This window comes from Carassius auratus, chromosome 3 (genome assembly GCF_003368295.1).
Source record: "Carassius auratus strain Wakin chromosome 3, ASM336829v1, whole genome shotgun sequence".
NCBI classification, from domain to species: domain Eukaryota; kingdom Metazoa; phylum Chordata; class Actinopteri; order Cypriniformes; family Cyprinidae; genus Carassius; species Carassius auratus.
Window position 1 is genome coordinate 18171247 of NC_039245.1, and position 18036 is coordinate 18189282.

The 18036-nt window shown below is 41.2% G+C and overlaps 1 protein-coding gene across 4 annotated transcripts in view; it reads right to left on the reverse strand.

The window, feature by feature from the left end:
• LOC113049243 (trinucleotide repeat-containing gene 18 protein-like) overlaps positions 1 to 18036 on the reverse strand; it is a 63128-nt gene that overhangs the window by 14547 nt on the left and 30545 nt on the right. Inside the window, exons 7-21 of one of the 4 annotated variants that reach the window (XM_026211446.1) lie at positions 16716 to 16921; positions 15644 to 15790; positions 15287 to 15471; positions 14509 to 14935; positions 12875 to 13837; positions 12290 to 12441; positions 10530 to 10663; positions 10240 to 10410; positions 9984 to 10155; positions 9483 to 9855; positions 8702 to 8962; positions 3854 to 4090; positions 2802 to 3205; positions 2287 to 2412; positions 678 to 819 (exon numbers count right to left, since the gene is read on the reverse strand). In XM_026211446.1, coding sequence (XP_026067231.1) covers positions 678 to 819; positions 2287 to 2412; positions 2802 to 3205; positions 3854 to 4090; positions 8702 to 8962; positions 9483 to 9855; positions 9984 to 10155; positions 10240 to 10410; positions 10530 to 10663; positions 12290 to 12441; positions 12875 to 13837; positions 14509 to 14935; positions 15287 to 15471; positions 15644 to 15790; positions 16716 to 16921 — 4100 coding nt within the window. Of the gene's footprint in view, positions 1 to 677; positions 823 to 2286; positions 2416 to 2801; positions 3206 to 3853; positions 4091 to 8701; positions 8963 to 9482; positions 9856 to 9983; positions 10156 to 10239; positions 10411 to 10529; positions 10664 to 12289; positions 12442 to 12874; positions 13838 to 14508; positions 14936 to 15286; positions 15472 to 15643; positions 15791 to 16715; positions 16922 to 18036 lie in introns of all 4 variants that reach the window. The other 3 variants (XM_026211437.1, XM_026211428.1, XM_026211420.1) reach the window with 3 other exon arrangements.

An 18036-nucleotide genomic window follows, 5' to 3' on the forward strand; every position in this document is an offset into this window, starting at 1 on the left:
AAATAAAACCTGAAACATCTCGTCACTACCTTAAAACTGCAAATGATAGAGAAAATAACCATCTCCCAAAACCCACGGAGCTGTTTATGGATGCAACATTTTAATGTGAAAACAGTTCCCAAAGGTAATTTAAGACAGCATCACATGTATTACCTGCACACAAGTTAATCCCAGAATGCATTTTGACAAGGTAAAAGTACCCCCCCCCAAAAAAAAATTCAAAGAATTAAAATGAAATCAGTTCACAATCTTGAATTGTGCCTCTCTCTTGTGGGAGGGGCTGTTTGTGTCTCACACACACACAGTGTTGCTGTCAACGCAGAATGTTCTAAATCAGTCACTTGTAAGGTTTCATGACGATTATTATGATACCCTCATTGTAGATAGCAAGCAGCTCACAAGGTTTTCAAATGAAGTTAATGCATGCAGTAACTCTCAGCTCGTCCTATTAACGTATGAAAGCAATCAGGCCGAATCAATTTTCAGATTCTTCATGCTGGATTAAGATAAAATAGGGTGGGAAATTATCACTCCTTAACGTCATTCAAAAGACATTCACTTTTAATTGCATGCATGGATAAGAAAATGAAGTCTGATTTAGTCATAAAAAAGCAATTAAAAATGGGGGAGCAATGAAGGGAACCTTGCTGACAAGAGGGAATGTGAAAGCGTCTCACCGGGGGTGCAGGGTCTTTCGGGCTGAGTGCTCACAGGGGGATTCTCATCCTCGGAGAAGCTGCTGTCCTGGTTGGGCTCAAAGTCCTCATCAGCAGCCATACTTTCCATCAGTTTGCTGACAGCACCGCCCTTCCCTCGAGCCTGCTGGGGGAATTCAAGCACATTTTGCCCCAATTCGTGTGACAATGAAATATTGAACACTGAGCCATTGTTGGTTGAGTTCTAAAGATGAGACCCACGTGCTTAATAGAGGAGCATTGATTCAGTAAAACCCATTTAGATGAGTGACATGCTCGGCTCGCGAGATGTAGGATTTCTTGATTTCGAATGCAGCAAATACCCAGAGGAGTTCCCGAGCTTCTGCACTGTGCATTAAAACACGTGATTTATACATAAGATGAAGAATAGCAGCGGGGGTGGGGGGGGGGTTATCTTGAGAAGAAATAAATAAATTGTGCAGAAGGGGCTGGAGAAATGGATGGAGCGAGATGGCGTTTGGTTAATTTCACTGCTTTCCCGCTGAGTGTGCAGTCTAATTAGGCTTGCTGCTCAACTGCACTCACCCCTGTTCTCTCTCCTTCTCCTTTCCCATCACACCTCCCTCCCTATGGTCATGGTGGGTACTGAGAGCAGGCCCATACAGACTGGGACAGGAGTGCAGGAAGGGGCGGCTCATTTAAATGCAAGGCTTTTCCCAATAGGCCTTGAGCCTGCCAGGTAAAATTATTCAGATACCTTTCAGTGTTTCTCCTTGGCATCACAGTGTAGCACAGGAAGGGTGTTTCAAATATTTAATTGTGTCATGTCAAAAATGTGAGTTAATACACAGTGCATCATTTTTTTATGTACTAAGAGTGTTAAGGCTGACCAAACAAAAGCAAAAGGAGGATATTTTTGTCATTGATCATAAAAGTGGTAGCTATAATATAATTTAATATAATAAAAAAAAAATGAGCTTGGGATGATTGTTTTGCGAAGAAGTCTCCAATGCTCACCAAGACAGCATGTGAAATATTATTATGATTTAAAATACATTTTCTCTATTTTAATATATTTTAAAATGTTATTTATTCCTTTGATGCAAAGCTGAATTTTCAGCATCATTACTTCAGTCTTCAGTGTCACATGATCCTTCGGAAATCATTCTAATATGCTGATTTGCTGCTCAAGAAACATTTCTTCTTATTATGAATGTTGAAAACGGTCATGCTACCTAACATGTTTGTGGAAACAATGACAACATTTTTTTAGGATGATATGATGAATATAAAGTAAAAAATAAAAAACGTTTAAAATATTTTGTAACAATATATGTGTCTTTACTGTCACTTTGTTTACATTTAATGCCTCCTCGTTGAATAAAACTAATAATAATAATAATAATAATATATAATAAATATATATATTTTACATAATAAAACCATTAATTTCTTTAAATAATAAAAAAATCTAACTGACGACAAACTTTTAAATGAAATTAAATAAAATTAACTGAACTTATTAACCCAGTTGATGTTTGTTGGTAGATCTTGGAATTGACTCATTTCTGTTCATCTGCCAAAAAACCTGTAAAATATTGTTCAATATATCACTTATTAGCCAAGTTACCTCTCTGGTTTTGGGCTTCACCTTGCTCTTGCACCCTGGGCTGACAGGGAGAGCTCCGGTGCTGTCTGAGGGTGTACTGGAGAGCTGGGGTGGGGACAGACACAGTGGGGTCTCCTTAATCCTCTTCTTCTGGAACATTCACACCAGATACAAAGCCAAACTATCAGCATAGTCTACAGTGGAAAGCCTTACAAATGCATGACACTATTGGGCTCTGTTCTACCAGATATTACAGCCATTCAATAACAGTGGATAGAGAAGTAAACATTAATAGGCAGTTATGCACTGAAAACTATAAAAAGGGAGGGAGGATTTAGAGGGTAGAACGGTGATGGCTGGTAATTGTAGCCTGGCAAGCGGCAGTCATCCTTTTGTGTCCAACAACATGACATTCACAGCAGGAGGCTTTCTTGTCCGACAAATGTATTAGGACACCTGCTGGTATCAAGCACCCTCACTCTTTCCTTGGGTCTGGGACATAGGATTTGATCTACATCAATAAAACAAGGGCTTACCGTGTTGGGGTCTTTCACGTCCTTGCCTTTGGCCATCTCCTTAGGGCTCTGCAGGGATGCTTTGGGGCCACGGGCAGGTTTGGAAGTAAGCGGAAGAGGAGTTTTGCTGGACGGGGAGATGGGGTTGGCTTGGGCAGCATCGTGAAGGAAGATGCGTTCGCTCCTCCGCCGTGTCCATTGTTCATCTTCGCTCCCGTCAGCAGTAAGGTCGAAACTGAACTCCCGGGGAGACTTAAGTTTCTTGGGTTTGCGTCCCCGCTTGCTGGGGCTGGAGTCGTCACGCATGATGCTCGCCGGGGGCAAGAGCGGGAGCTCAGGAGCCGACCGCTTGCCATGCAAAAGCGATGGAAACTTCTTTCTCCTCTTAACATCGCACTCCGAATCTGTAAACTCGAACTCTGTGCCTACAATCCAGAAGACATGACTTTTATTACTAAAGCATGCAAATTAAATGCACTCACACATAAACGCAAAGTGCCTTTTATGAAAAACATACCAGCAACGTAAATACTAAGCCACCTACATGTGCTCAACTCATTTGCAAACGAAGAACGACAATATAATTTGCACATGTGAGAAATAAACAGGGCCAGATGTGGGAGCAGAATTAAGGCCAAATGTTGTTGAAGGGTCTTGGAATATTTAATGAAGGGGGCTGTTGGTTTCTGCTGGCAGGGCTGTCGCATGCACTGCTGGGGAACCGCTCCGGATCACAGCCCAACCTCAAAGCAAGGCCTGTCAGCATCACATTCTCAGCGAGTGCAAGTGGCGCGGCAAACACACACACACATATATGCGTAGAGGGGATAATGACACTACATTCTCAAGGTGGGGCACAAGTGATGTAATTGATCCAAGCACCTTTCAACTCCCTCACGCACATGCACGACACAGTGCAACAAAAGACAACTAATAACAGTGCATCACCTTGTCACCTGGGAATTCAAGTCGCAAGGCCTTAGAAAAGCAGCTGATGTCACATTCGAGAGATTACAGATGAACCTAAGTGTGTAGGAAAAGATCCAATCCATTCAGAAAGTGCACTTCCTTACCCAGAAGGCTCTGCCGTTCCTCTTTCTTCTTGGCTTTCTGTTTAGCCTCCAGCTGGACAACGGAGAGTGGATTGGTGACAATGGGGCTCGGGATAGCGCTGGCGGCAAAACGTGCCAGAAGACCCAGCCCGCTCTCTTCTACGGAAGATGAACACAGGCCGTCGCTTTCATCAAGCTCGTAATCATACCCATCTTCATCCTCGTCATCATCATAATCATCCCGCTCGGTAAAATACTCTGTTAACAAATGGAAACAAACTCTTTTAGGATTTTCGACTTGTGAAAATTAAATGAAGTTCAGAAACTGATGATGAAGCCGGTGACATTCCATCATATAAAGTGGGACTCTTCAACTCTAGCCCTGGATGACCAGTGTCCTGCTCAGTTTAACGCTAACCCCGACTAAACAAGCTAATAAATGTGCTCTTAAAAACAAAGGTTGCATAAGTATTATGATATATATGTGTGCGTGTGTGCATGTATATGTAAACATGGAATCTTTGGTGCCAATAAATAACTTTTATTTTTAAGAGTGTACAGACAAGTGGGTTGAATCTAGATTGTTTTTAAAGTCTGCAAGATACTGGCCCTCCAGGACTGGAGTTGTAGTGCCCAGGTTTAAAGTGATAGTTCACCCAAATAAGAAAATTCTGACTTTATTTTGCTCACCCTCATCCCAAACCTGTATTAGTTTATTACTTCTACTGAACAAAAAAAGATAATTTGAAGAATGTTTTTATTTTTTGTCCATACAATGGAAGTCATTTGGGTCCAATCAATGTTCTTTTGAGACCCTACTGACTTTCATTGAATGGATAAAATAATTCTAAAAAATATATTTTCTGTTCACCAGAAAAAGAGCCACCGGTTTTGAATGACATGAGAGGAAATAAATGGCAGAATTTTCATTTTTGTGTGAACTATTCAAAACCTCAATCCAATGCAATTCAATTAAAAATATCCAACATATAAAAACTATTTTCCCTGCTAGTTCTCCATGTACAAGAATAAAACCATCAAATTTCTAGCACTAATGCACCATTCTGCCAGCTGTAGTGCTCTTTTCACTTTCACATATCCATTGTAATCTATTACCACAGAAGCCGACTTTCTTTAGATGAATGTGTTCTTGCTCAAATACTGCAGCCCACCCACCACTACACAAGATTACTGGTGGGAGACAAAGCCTGGTTTCATGCAGGCAGCATATACTAAGCTGGGCAGGCAGGATCTAGCAAGTGCAGCTTTCAAAATTTCAGAGCTTTAGGACAGGATTTTAAATCAGCATGGCTGCTGGCTCGTTCCAAATCGAGAGGGGCCTGGAATGCAAAGCCGAAACCAAATAAGAGAAGCCAGTAAAGTGGCCTTGCACAATGTGCTGAATGAGCTGAATCATTGAGGCAGAAATGGGAATAGAAATAAGCCACAAGCACTGCAGAAATCTAAGGTTGCTGGCAGAATCCCTGACTAAGAAAGTCATCAATTATTCACCGTCTCTTCAGCTCAGAGCTTGTCTAAACTGATAAAAGGACTAAAAAAAAAAAACTTACAAACTGTAAGACAGTAGGTACCCACTTTAAGCAACACCCCCTTTTCTCTCATTCTCTTGAGGGTGAGGAGCACGTTTGGTGAGGGAAACAGACAGGAATTTTCAGTGTGGTTGTGAGTAGCTGAAGCCAGAGATGAGTTTGTTAAAGACATAGACTTTGTAGCAGACAAGGACGTTGATTGGTTATGTTTTTAACATAATTTTATAGACGCCACAGCATTAAAACCTGAAACATGTATTACAAGAACTGACAGCAAGCAGAGGATGTGCACAGGAAAGAAGAAAGCTGATGAACACAAAGCAGGCTCTGTGAGGACAGTCCTCCATGGCTCCTGAGACTCAACTCAGACCATTCACCACTGCAGCCATGGTTATGTTCTTGTTCAATTCAAATCCCTTACTTCCTTGGCAGTAAATGATGAAAAGAAAAAAAGAAAAAATAAATAAATAAATCAGCCATAATCTATATTCATTGAGGAAGAAATTCAAAATCAAGAATCAAAATAATAATTGAATCATTTACATTATCTTAATACAATCTTAATTATACATTTAATCCAAGAGAATGGTGAATAAAAATGGCAAACAAATAAACCAAATAAAATGTAATGTTTAAAAGCTTAAATTATTAATGACCAAAAAGAAGGTGGTGAAGAAAAAGGTTAAAGAGGAGATGAAGAAGATAGGGAAAGTTGGAGACGTAAAGTTGAAGGAGAAGGAAAAGGAGTACAAGAGGATGATGATGGAGGAGGAGAAGGAGATTTCCTAAACTTTACAAAAAAAAAAAATATATATATATATATATATAAAAAATAAAGAAAATACTTTTTCCACCAAATACTAACATACAGTGGGGAAAACATTTATTTGATCACCTGCTGCTTTTGCAGGTTTGCCCACTTAGAGAGAAATAAAGGGTCTGTAATATTCATTGTAAGTTTATTTTAATGGAGAGAGAATATCAACCAGAAAATCCAGAAAAAAAACATTATATAAAGTTAATTGATTTGCATTTCAGTGAGTGAAATAAGTATTTGATCCGCCAAGCAAAACATGACTTAGTACTTTGTGCAGAAACCAGTGTTGGCAAGCACAGGGGTCAGACGTTTTTTTGTAGTTGGTCACCAGGTTTACACACATCTCTTGATCCACTCCTCTTTACAGATTCTCTCTAAATCCTTAAGGTTTCTTGGCTGTTGTTTGGCAACTCAAAGTTTCCGCTCCCTCCAAAGATTTTCTATAGGATTTAGACTTGCTAGGCCACTCCATGACCTTAATGTGCTTCTTCTTGAGCCACTCCTTTGTTGCCTTGGTGGTGTGTTTTGGGTCACGGTCATACTGGAAATGGCCCTGTACATGTGCCTTCTTGAGCAGGGGGACCTTGCGGACGCTGTAGGATTTCAGTCCATTGCGGCGTAGTGGGTAACCAATGTTTTGCTCCGTCACTGTGGTCCCAACTTAACAAGCTCCTCCTGTGTAGTTCGGGGCTGATCCCTCACCTTTCTCATGATCATCCTTATCCCTAGGCAAGATCCTGAACGGAGCTCCAGACCGAGGCTGACTGATGGTTGTTTTGTATTTCTTTCATTTCTGAATAATCACACCAACAGTTGTCTCCTTCGCACGAGCTTCTTGCTGATGGTCTTGTAGCCCATTCAAGCCTTGTGCAGATCCGCCATCTTGTCTCTGACATCCTTCGACAGCTCTTTGGTCTTGCCCATGGTGATGGGAGATGTTGGAATGGAAGATAAGGTTGTGTGGACAGGTGTCTTATACACCTAGCAAGCTGACATTAGGAGTAACTTCTTAAAATGACAGGACTAATCTATGTTCCACATGTGCACATAACCAATCTGTGGGAGCCAGGACTCTTGATGGTTGGTAGGGAACAAATACTTATTTCAAATGCAAATCAATTTCTAACCTTTTTAAAATGTGTTTTTCTTTTTCTTGTTTTTTTTTTTGGGTTGATGTTCTCTATTCATTAAAATAAACCTACCATAAATGTTACAGACCCATCATTTCTCTGTAAGTAAGTAAAATCAGCAGGGGTCAAATGAATATTTTCCCCACTGTTACCATGGCTTGATGGCAGGTAACAGGAGGAGAGTATATTACAAATATATTTAACACCTCATCTGTTATCCAGTCTTTTTCTGTTTTGTGTTTTGGTTCTATAAGAGTTTAATCACAAATTAGTAGATATTATTGAAAAGTCACAGCAAAAGAGGGTGGTGGCCTACTTACAGAACAATGCTCAAGGCTCAGGTGACATGGATAGTGACCTCACGCTGAACAGCTGGCTGCTCTACTCCCAGCCAAGCCCTTTGCTTCTTATTTTGTTGCAGCAGGACAAGCAAACGCACAGACCGAGAGACATTCAAAAGCATCATGGGTAGGAGAAGGGGTCAAGGTGGAGGGGTGGCCAAGCAGCTGCAGGGAGAGAGCGAGCAGTCTAGAGAAGCTAGGTTATTCATTTTTTTTAGTAAACAGGGAACTCCCTATTTTCCAAATATCCCACAATGCTTTGCCCTTTTCACACATTTACCAGTGGAACACACTTCTTGGAACCGTTCAAGAATCATGATTGGAGCTTTAAAGTTCAACAATTTATTGTCGTGTGCATGTAAATTTTTTGACTTTAGCATAGTTATAATGGTACTATGTCCAACTAAAAAAAAAATATCCATCTTTTCTGAAATCAATGGATTGCATTTGTTAAATATCTGATCTCTTTTAAAGAACCTAAGAAGTTAGTTATGCTTCTCAAAATCATTCGGCCTACTGAATCTCATCAGCACTGCTCATGAGCACTAAATTTATGCAAAGATCTTCTTGTGCCAGCTCTTCACTGATGAAAGGGATATTTGAACAACAGAGGAAACCAGGAGTGTGGAGCGTTGCAATCTAACACTCTACAGCAGGAGATGTAGCGAAAGAGACAGAGAACACGGCATTTCTTTACTTTCAGTAAAAATGAAATCAGCATGTTTAATAAAGCTTGGGTACCAAACTGCAATACAATAAAGAACAATTTCCACACACATTTAATGCACAATGGCAAGACATTCCTAAAAAAGTTAAACCATTTAAGAGAGACTCTAACAAGAGCCAATTATATTATATACTGGAAGAGAGGTAGCAAATTCTGATGCAAGCATCTTAAAATGGCTTCTCGGGAAAAATGTCACCATGACCAATGGTCATGGTTAAAAATACAAGACAGACTAAAAATAAAAAAGCTAAAACCGAGAGGCTGCCTTCTCGATTCTGTGCATAGTGAGGTATGCTTTATTAACCTTGATCAAATGAGTCCTCAGAGGAGCTGACTCCTGCCTCCTGTAGCAATAAAGCAAAGTGCTTATGTTTCCTCTCTTTGGCCGCCTGCTTCGACTTCAGTGATGAAGACAAAGATGAAGAGGCTCTCTTGGATGATGAGCGTTTTTTCTTGGATGGAGTGCTGCACAGGCCAGGGAGCTGTGGACGGGACCCTTTTCTCCCCAACATGGAGCTGGGAGGCCAGCCATCCTTCAGGGAATTGTCCTCTTCTGAATCAGTGTCTGGTACAAATCACAACAGATTTCATTCAGGATGGAGCATCTTGAACTAAAAACTAATTAAAAACAATGATAGTAGACTATTATTACATACACGCTGTCATTTAAAAGTTGGAGGGTCAGTAAGATATTTTTAAACTAACACATAATACATTTATTAATCAAGGATGCTTGAATTGATCAAAAGTGACAGTAAAGACATTTATAATGTTACAAAATATTTATATTTCACATAAAAGCTATTCTTTGAACTTTATAATCTTCAAAGAATACTGGAAAAAATATCACAGTTTCCACAAAAACATTAAGAAGCACAGAAGTATAATATAATAAATATTTCTTGAGCAGCAAATCGGGACATTAGAATGATTTCTGAAGGATCATGTGACACTGAAGACTGCAGTGATGATGCTGAAAATTCATCACAGGAATAAACCCCTGGGGTTCTTGTAACCTGTTTACACCAAAAACAAAACACTATCAACAACAACTAAAATACATTTCCAAAAAAAATCTGACTTACTGTTAGAGTAGCTGCTGATTTCTGACCTCATTGGAGAATAAGGTGCTTTCCGCTGGCCTTTTCCCTTAAGGCATGGAACTGAAGGCTTCGTATTGGCAGCAATTTTGCTTTTACCTCCTTTGGAAGACTTGTGAAAAACACTGAGATCTTTCAATAGGTTGGATTCTCCCATCTCGACTCTCATGTCTATATCGGTGAGCATGGGGACTCTGCTTCCAGAACTAGCCCTGGACTTCCCTGAGGAACCATCTATGAACTTACAAGAGGGCTTGCTGAGTTTGCTGAGCTTAGTGAGGGACAAGGCCTTGTCCAGTTTGGATGCCAACTGCTCCTGCTCGCTCACTCGGCTCTTCTTCACAGCCATTTTAGGTGCCTGTTAAAAAGAGATAAATGCAGTGAATGGATTGTATTTGATACATGTCTGTTCAACAAAAGCAAAAATGTGCAGATGTTTAGAAGTTTGAAAGGCTTTTGTACAACTCCAGTATAATAAAGACCAACCTCATGAGAGAAGCATGAAGATGCCTCCTGCTCACTCCAGCTCTTTTTTTTCTTCTTCAATCTCAACGCACTGCTACCTTCCTCCTCCTCATCTCTGTTAGAGGCCCGAAAACGCTTCCTCAGCACCTCCCCGCTCTCAGAGTCCTCCGAGTAAAGCACGCTTCTGCCCAACCTGCAAAACAACAGAGCGTTCAGCTGGAGGACAGGCTGTGTGGAGCACAGCTGAGCATTATCGGTGCCTGAGCTACACACTCACTTCGCACACTTCAAATCTAGCTTGCTGGAGGGCGGAGACAGTGCACATAGGCCATGTTTCCTTTTTCGGGGACGTCCTGGGCCCCTGCGGGCTAAACTTCTGTTCATTTCCTGCTGCTGAATCTGTTGTTGTTGCTGCTGCTGTTGTTGTTGTTGTTGCTGACGTTTCTCTCTATAAATCACGGGAATCATAAATAGCAGATTGTTGGTTAGTGGGACCAAGTGAGGTGCATTTGCATTACTGGTCTTAAAGAAGTGGTGTAAAGGGAGGTCATGAACTGGGAGACTCACTCTTTATCTCTCCGTCTCTGCAGTCTGACCAGCTCTCGTTGCTTTTCTTTGTAGCACTGCTGTAGTTCAGCGAGTCTCACACGGTAGTCCACTTCCACGGTGTCCATTCCCTCCAAAGAGGATTTGGAGAACATCTAAGAGAGGAAGCAAGATTACCACCTGTAGTTTGACTTCCATGGCCAGTACTTTCAGCAGCAAATAAATTATTATTATTAAGCTTGCTATGAGATACAGTGCATTTGGAAAAGAATCGCCCCCCCTTTAAAATAACCACATTTTGTTGCTTTGTAGCCTGAAATGAAGGAGGACACATTTTTCGTTTAATCCAGCTGTACTAACTCAGGGCAATTTATAACCTCCAAGTGAAAGATATAACACCAACATGTCAAAAAAAAAAAACACTGAGATGGAAAAAAGGATCTTCAAGGTTTGTTTTGACAAAGTTCAGCTGTGACTGCATGTGGCCTTTCTTGAGGAGCGCGTTTTTTCTTGCTCCCCTCCCATACAAGCCACATTTGTAGAGAATTTGTGATATTGTTGTCACACACACAATGACCGCTCTTTGTCATTGCTTCAGAGTTGATGTCAGCCTCTTGGTCACCTCTCTGGCCAGTGTCCTCCTGGCTCATATCAAGTTTGGAGCAACGTCCTGATCCAGGGAGGGTCTGCGTTGTACCAGATACCTTCAGTTTCTTAAAAATAGACTTCACTGTGCTTCTAGGCATTGATAAAGCCTTTGAAAAAAAAATTTGTATCCATCTCCTGACTTGTGCCCATCCACAACTTTATCCCGGAGATGTTTTGACAGTGCCTTGCCACTCATAGTGGATTGTGCTTCAGCTGCACTACCAAGGACAGAAATGCTCCAGGAAAGCTCTTTTCATGCTGGAGCTGATCAAAATGACCACAGCTAAGTCAAATGGCTTTGTGTGCCATTGAGAAGGTGATTAGCTAGACCTGATTGAGTTTACAAGTCATTTTTAGTAGGGTCCATGATCCTTTTTCAATCTCATTTATAGTGTTTTTATTTATTTATTTTTTTATTCGCTTTGATGTTATAAATTGCACTGAGTAAATCCAGCTGTATAAAATGGTGTCCATTTTCATTTTAGGCTAAAAGCAATAAAATGTGCTATTAAAAAAATATCTTAAAGGTGGTGACTCTTTTCTATACCCACTGTATGTCCGTACGCAAAAGGTCAAACACTGCAAAAACATTTGTAAACACTGCTAAATGTAAAACATTCTAATTGAAATTGAATTTGTAGAAAAATTAAAATAGTATTTGCAGAAACTGTATTAAATGTAAAAATTTAAACATCTCTAACTGTAAACAGTTACAAAAATAAATAAATAAAAATCAAATTTGCAAACACTGCTCAACAGTTAAAACTTTAATTGTCAGCAGCTATGAAGTTAAAATTAAAAAATTTCAAATGGCTCTGGAAATTGTAAATACGGCTGAAATGTTAAAGCATCAAACACCATTATGTCAACACAGTAAAAACAATGAAAATGTCACTGGAATTTGTAAACACTGCTCAAATGTAAAAAATTCAAATGCCATTATTCGTAAACACTGTTAAAAATGTGAGCAATTCAAATGCAACTGGAATTTGTAAACATGACAAATTAAATAATTTTAACTTTTCTTAGAATTACAATTGTGAGAGCAGAAAAAAAAAACCTTAAGCACAGGTTTATCAGATGGAGAGGAAAATAATAATAAAAAAATAAGAGTAATAAAAAGGCAAGCATACAGGTTCATCTTTCTTCTGTCTCCAGCTGTATTTCTTATTAGGGTTGAGCTCTCGGGGGAGACGGATGATAACCTGAGGTTGACACTCGATGGCCTCCAGGAGGACCTGCCTGCCAGCTTCCAGCAGACTCTCCAGTCCACAGAGCATTACAGCTGCACACACAAACACACAATCGATACCAACATTAATTACCTCTAGGGAGCACGGGGCAGCCCCACATTCTCCAATACATCAGTATATGTGCGTTTCCTATGTCAGACTGCATTAACGGATTTGACATCCAGATACATCTAAAAAGAACAGATAGCTGCATTTACCTTTTCTTTAAACAAACGTTTTTACTCCAAAAAAATGCTTGAAGAACGAGCAGCATTGGCACACTGTTCAACATTCAAATAAATTCTGAATATATCACTAGAGCTGAAACAATTCTTGAGATTGTTTCAGCACATTTTACTTTTCAGCTCACTACAGCAAGCAAATCTCTCTCCCAAATCACTCTGCATCCCTGAGAACTGTTGGAGCACACTAGATCAAGCCCCTCATCCTTCAGATTTCCCTTCCTCTCTCTGAAATGAGACTCACCTTGTGTGTCTACTATGGGTTGCCTCTGCAGCTCCAGCTCTGCCATCTGGCTGAGCAGCGCCATGCCTTCCAGAGCAGTGGACTCCAGGGGACTGACAATCGTGCAGAGCTCGGACCTAGGGCCACATGCATCTGCCAGGATGGACACCGCTCCGGCCTGCGGAAGCTCACTGGCTGTGATCAGGGCAAACATGCCTGCCATGGGGTCTTCGGGCAGGATGGTCACCGGTGCAGAAGAGGGCTGAAGGTGAGGAGGGCTGCTGTTAGGCAGGAAAGGATTGTCAAGTTTGGACTCCAGGTGTGGAGCGTCCGGGACAGGATCTCCGAGGTCTACTGGGTTCAGGCTATCAGAGAGATCTGAGGGGAGTTTTGCTGGATGGATGTCACAAACTACATGGTGTGTGTCACTGTAATTAGATGAAGATTTGTAGACTTGGTCAACCAGACCCATTGAGCCCTCTGTAGTTTCTGCTCTGGTGGTTCTCTCAGAGTCCGGCCTAGATGTTTCGTACAGCCCTGGATGGCTTGAGCAGGCATCTTTGATTTTGACAGCCTCCCCATCTGATTCCTCCTCTGGCGATGGTGTGGCTGTGTCTCTAAGGTGTGCCTCGGCTGGTGTGGTGGTGCTAGAGTCTTGAGTGGTGATAGGTGCAAGCCTCAGGGTGTCCTGGCCCAGGACATCTTTGCCGTCTTGCAGGTTTGGCTCTTTTTTGAACACAGTGCCGCCCTCTTCCATGGACTCTGGCTCTCTGGACGGCTGAAGTGGCTCGACAACCACTGGAGAACACAAGTGCTGGGGTTTGACATCTGTGGCGGATGCCAAGTGCTCGGAGGTCTCAGCCGGCAACGGCACATCTGGAGCCAGGCTGTCAGCATCTGCAGCAGCAGCCGGCTGGAGGAGGTAGGGGTAATGGCTGCCGAAAGGTGCGGTTATCGATTGGTATGGGTAGCCGGGAGGAATTTCTGCCAAAGAAACAGAAGAGACAGGTTTTTGAGGTTCTTATGCAAAGAGTAGAAGGGTTTTAGTGACAAAGTGATTAATAACCCCACATGTTCTTCGGCATAGGGGCTTTATGAAACTTTCATGAACCAAATGGCCTCAGCACAAGCATCCCAAAAGCCCTTTTATACACACAGACTAACATGTTCGTGCATACTCATACATTCAGAATTTGCTTTGAGCAGAAAATCTATTTATTCTGAGCACTGAACATGTTTAAAGGGAAAGCGCCAGGGGATATGGGTACAAAAGGGCTGCTGTCATAAGAAGTCTCTATTCTAGTGAAGTGGCAGCTGGTAATCCCATATGTGGGGATATTTGCAGGCTACTCATTAATTCTGCACTACCCTGCACATTCTGACGTGAAGAATAGCACACTGCATTTGACTGCTGTCCTGTGTGGATTCTCGGTCCCCTCCCAAACATGTTTCTTTAAAAACAGCACTATGGTGATTAATGACCGTGCATTATTAAATGGCTTTCCTTTAATTTTTTCGAGTATTCTTCCTCTCATTTACTGTGCAATATGCAAATAAACAATTATTTCATTAGACTATGCAAATCTACAGTTGAGAAGAATTAAGCAGACTCAAACCTGGACATTTAATTTGAGAAGGCTGATCTTCCCACTTACCATGGTACATGGATGGGAAGGGAGTAGAAGATTGCTTCTGCAGACTGAGAGGTTCTTTCTCAGTCACTTCCACAGATTCCTCTTTGGTCTGGATGGGGGAGGCAGGACGGGGTGATGCTGAAGCAGGCCTGACTGAGTGAGAGACTGGAGACGACGGATGGGAGTAGGGCTGCTGAGGGAGGGACTTCTCCACTTTGGGTCTTTCCTCAGACTTCAGTGCAGTGACAGACGAAGTCAGCAGTGGGACGGGCAGCGGTGTAAGGGCTCTGCTGTACGAGGTGGAGGGGGTTTGGGAGCGTGGGGGAGGCTTACGTGAGTGTAGGGCTGGAGTGGGGATGCCCGAGAGGCTGGATTTGGCCCCTTCGGCTCCTCTCTTGTCTGGCTTTTCCTCCAAATCTGTTCTTGTATGACTTGCATTTAATCTCTCCTGCACCATCAAAAAAAATAAAAATAAATGTTGAACCTTTAATACTTAATTAAAAGCCTATTTAAAAATGCAAAAAGTTTAAAAAGTATAAGATACTTGCAAATGTATAAAAACAATAATAATATAATAATCTTAAAAAACAACAACAACTCTGAAACAAAAAATAAAAACCACAATTTTACAATATTTCAAATTTGATGGAAAGAGTTCATATATGCATTTGGTTTTAGGCCTGTTTTCCATGCTGAACATTCAGAGTTGGTGCAAACAGACATGATGGACTAAATACAGGAAATACAGGAGTGCCTCCCAACAATTATAATGACTCTGACAAGACAAAGAGTCTCATACCACTAACTGTGCGTTCCTTTGCAACTCCATGACCTGTGCGGTCTGGTGCTGGATCATGAAGAGCTCCTGTTGGCGCAGGAGCTGCTGGTGGGAGAGGAGCTGGAGCTGATGGGCATGCTGCAGAGAGCTTCCTGCTGCTGGGTACATGGCCGACCACAGCGGGGGGCCTCGCTCTAACATTTCAGCTTTTAAAAGTACAGGAGGAAAACTTAAGCATCACGCATCAAGTAGATTTATTCTGCTACATGTCAGGGATATAACTCCCACTCACTTTTAGAAATTCATGTCTTACGCGTGTGAGAATGGAGAGACGGGAAAACATGAACACAGAAACAGTGGCGAATAAATGGGACATACCATAGTGTGACAGATGCTCTGTCGGAATAACGACCACCTGCCCGGTTTGAGGATCTCGGGCAAACTGGTAAGGTGGGGGGATGGAGCCTGTCAAGGCAGGAGGATATCCTGGAGGCAGCGCCTGATGAAGGGAAGGGGGACCCAGACCTGTACACACACAGGGGGGAAATTTGTATTTGCACACCGTATTTGTAGTTGATGGTCCATTTGCACTTGCTTTTTAGCAGCTCCGTGAACACTCAAGAGTTAATTCCCAAGAGAAACACCATTCCCACCGTAATCTCACCCTTGTGCGTGGAGCACGGACCTCTTTGAAATCCTGCCAAGAGGCACAGCACTTTGACTACAGCAATTTACTTTGGGGACATTTTTGTTTTTAAAGTAAAGTCTAGACAGAAACTCAAATGTCAGACAAGTGTGAACTGACCGTGCTGTTGGCTGTTATTCTTGGATGGAAGTTGTGGAGTGAGACTGATTGTTTCTAAGAATCTCTAAAACACTCAGCCTAGACTAAAAGCTCAGGCTGTCTGGCAGGGCAAAAGACTGCCTCAGGGAAATAATTCAGCGTCCAAATCCCATAACACAGTTTTGCAGCATTCCAAAATCCATGACCCATAATCAGTTATTACTCATAAAAATATGAATAAATGCACGGCTTGTGTTGTCAAATTTACTGATGTCGGTAACAAATTGGTTATGAAATTTTAAAAACTCGGGAATGTTTGAAAGCTGGGTCTGGTCTATCAATGAATCTGTCTAGGAGCAGATATATTAGGGATCCGCTGATAGATGCAACTTTCAAACTCTCCCGTGTGTATCTATAAGCACACAGTTAAGAGCATGAAGCGATGATCACTGTAACCAATCACCGATATATCTGATGAGAACGAGAACACAATGGCCAATCAGAGGCATTTAAGAATCCACTCAAAATGTTAATGTAATACTGGTATAAATATCAGTACTGACTAACACCAACATTGGTACTTTTGGCAATACTACTCACAACAAACGCTTATTGTAACATGACATAATTCTTATACGACAGGCATAGGTGAAAAAAGGCGGGTACCATATGGAGAACCAGACAACCACATGGAGGGGGCTGCTGACCGGGGCAGCCATGGGTGGGAGGCCAGGTGGGAGGCGGGATCAGCGGGCCAGCGGCCTGCACCAGCCAGAGTGGGTCCACCAGTTACCATCAGGTTGGGGTTCAGTCCACTAGCAGACACCATAGGTGGATGCAACTGGGTGTAGTCTGCCAACTCCTTATTTTCTCTGTGAATGACAAGAGACTGACTCGTTAGAGGTTGACCTGTCTATTGCAAAGTAAGCTAGTATTTACATTCGTAAATTAAAGTCTACATTTCAAAAAAGCTTCTGTAGTATATAAAAAAGAAAATTTCCTTTAAAAAAAGAAGAAAAAAAAAGGAAAAAGGAAACCATGCATCTGTTATGCAAAATTACATCCTTTGCTGTTTGTCCTAAAGTACATTTAGGGTAAAAAAGAAATATGCTTATATTAGTCAAAAAGCAGTTTTCGAATGTACTTAGATTATTTAGTATTATTTTTAAATATCCAATATTTGAAAAGATGTGAGAGCCTTAATGTTATGGCCTACTTGAAATGATGTAGTCACTTTTTTGGGGGGATTTATTATTCCCAACAAAAACTAAATTAAAAAAAAAAATCATGTTTTTGTTTGTTTTGATTTTTGTCAAGAATGTTCAGTTTGGTGCTTAACTACATATTTTTAACAAAATTGAAAAGACAGTTGGTAGATTTTTAAAGGATCTGAATTCTTAAAAAAAAAAACCCTGAAAAAATACTTTTTTTTTACTCTTCCAAACCTCAACAAACTTTCAGTCAAAGCAAATAAAAAGGTGTTTTTAAGGCGTTTTTCTTATTTAAATCTCAACAACCACTTTCATCATAGTGGACAAGAAAACTCCTCCAAAAATTCACCTTGTGTTTGATGGAAGAAATGCATCACATAGTATTGGAACAATATGAGGGTGAGTAAACCATTATCATTTTTGGCTGAACTATTCCTTTAAAGGTCTACTAAAGAGCCTAATATCCATGTGCCCACATTTGATAACCAGGAAAGTTTTTGTCATTTTACTTTTATAATGAGATACTTTTACGATGCAAAATTCATGTTTATTCAAGCCCAACAGGTAGACTGGTGGCTATTTAGCCCTAACTGAGACAAAAAAAATCTCTATGTCTATGACTTCTATTCTGTCTTAGGCCCCGTTTACACTAGTGCGTTTTGCTTTTGAAACTTGAAAAAATATATTAATTTTTTTTGAAAATGCTGCTGACCCCGTTTTAGTTTGAAAGTGTAAACGGACCAAAACGCAGACTTTCGAAAATGATGGCGTGGCTG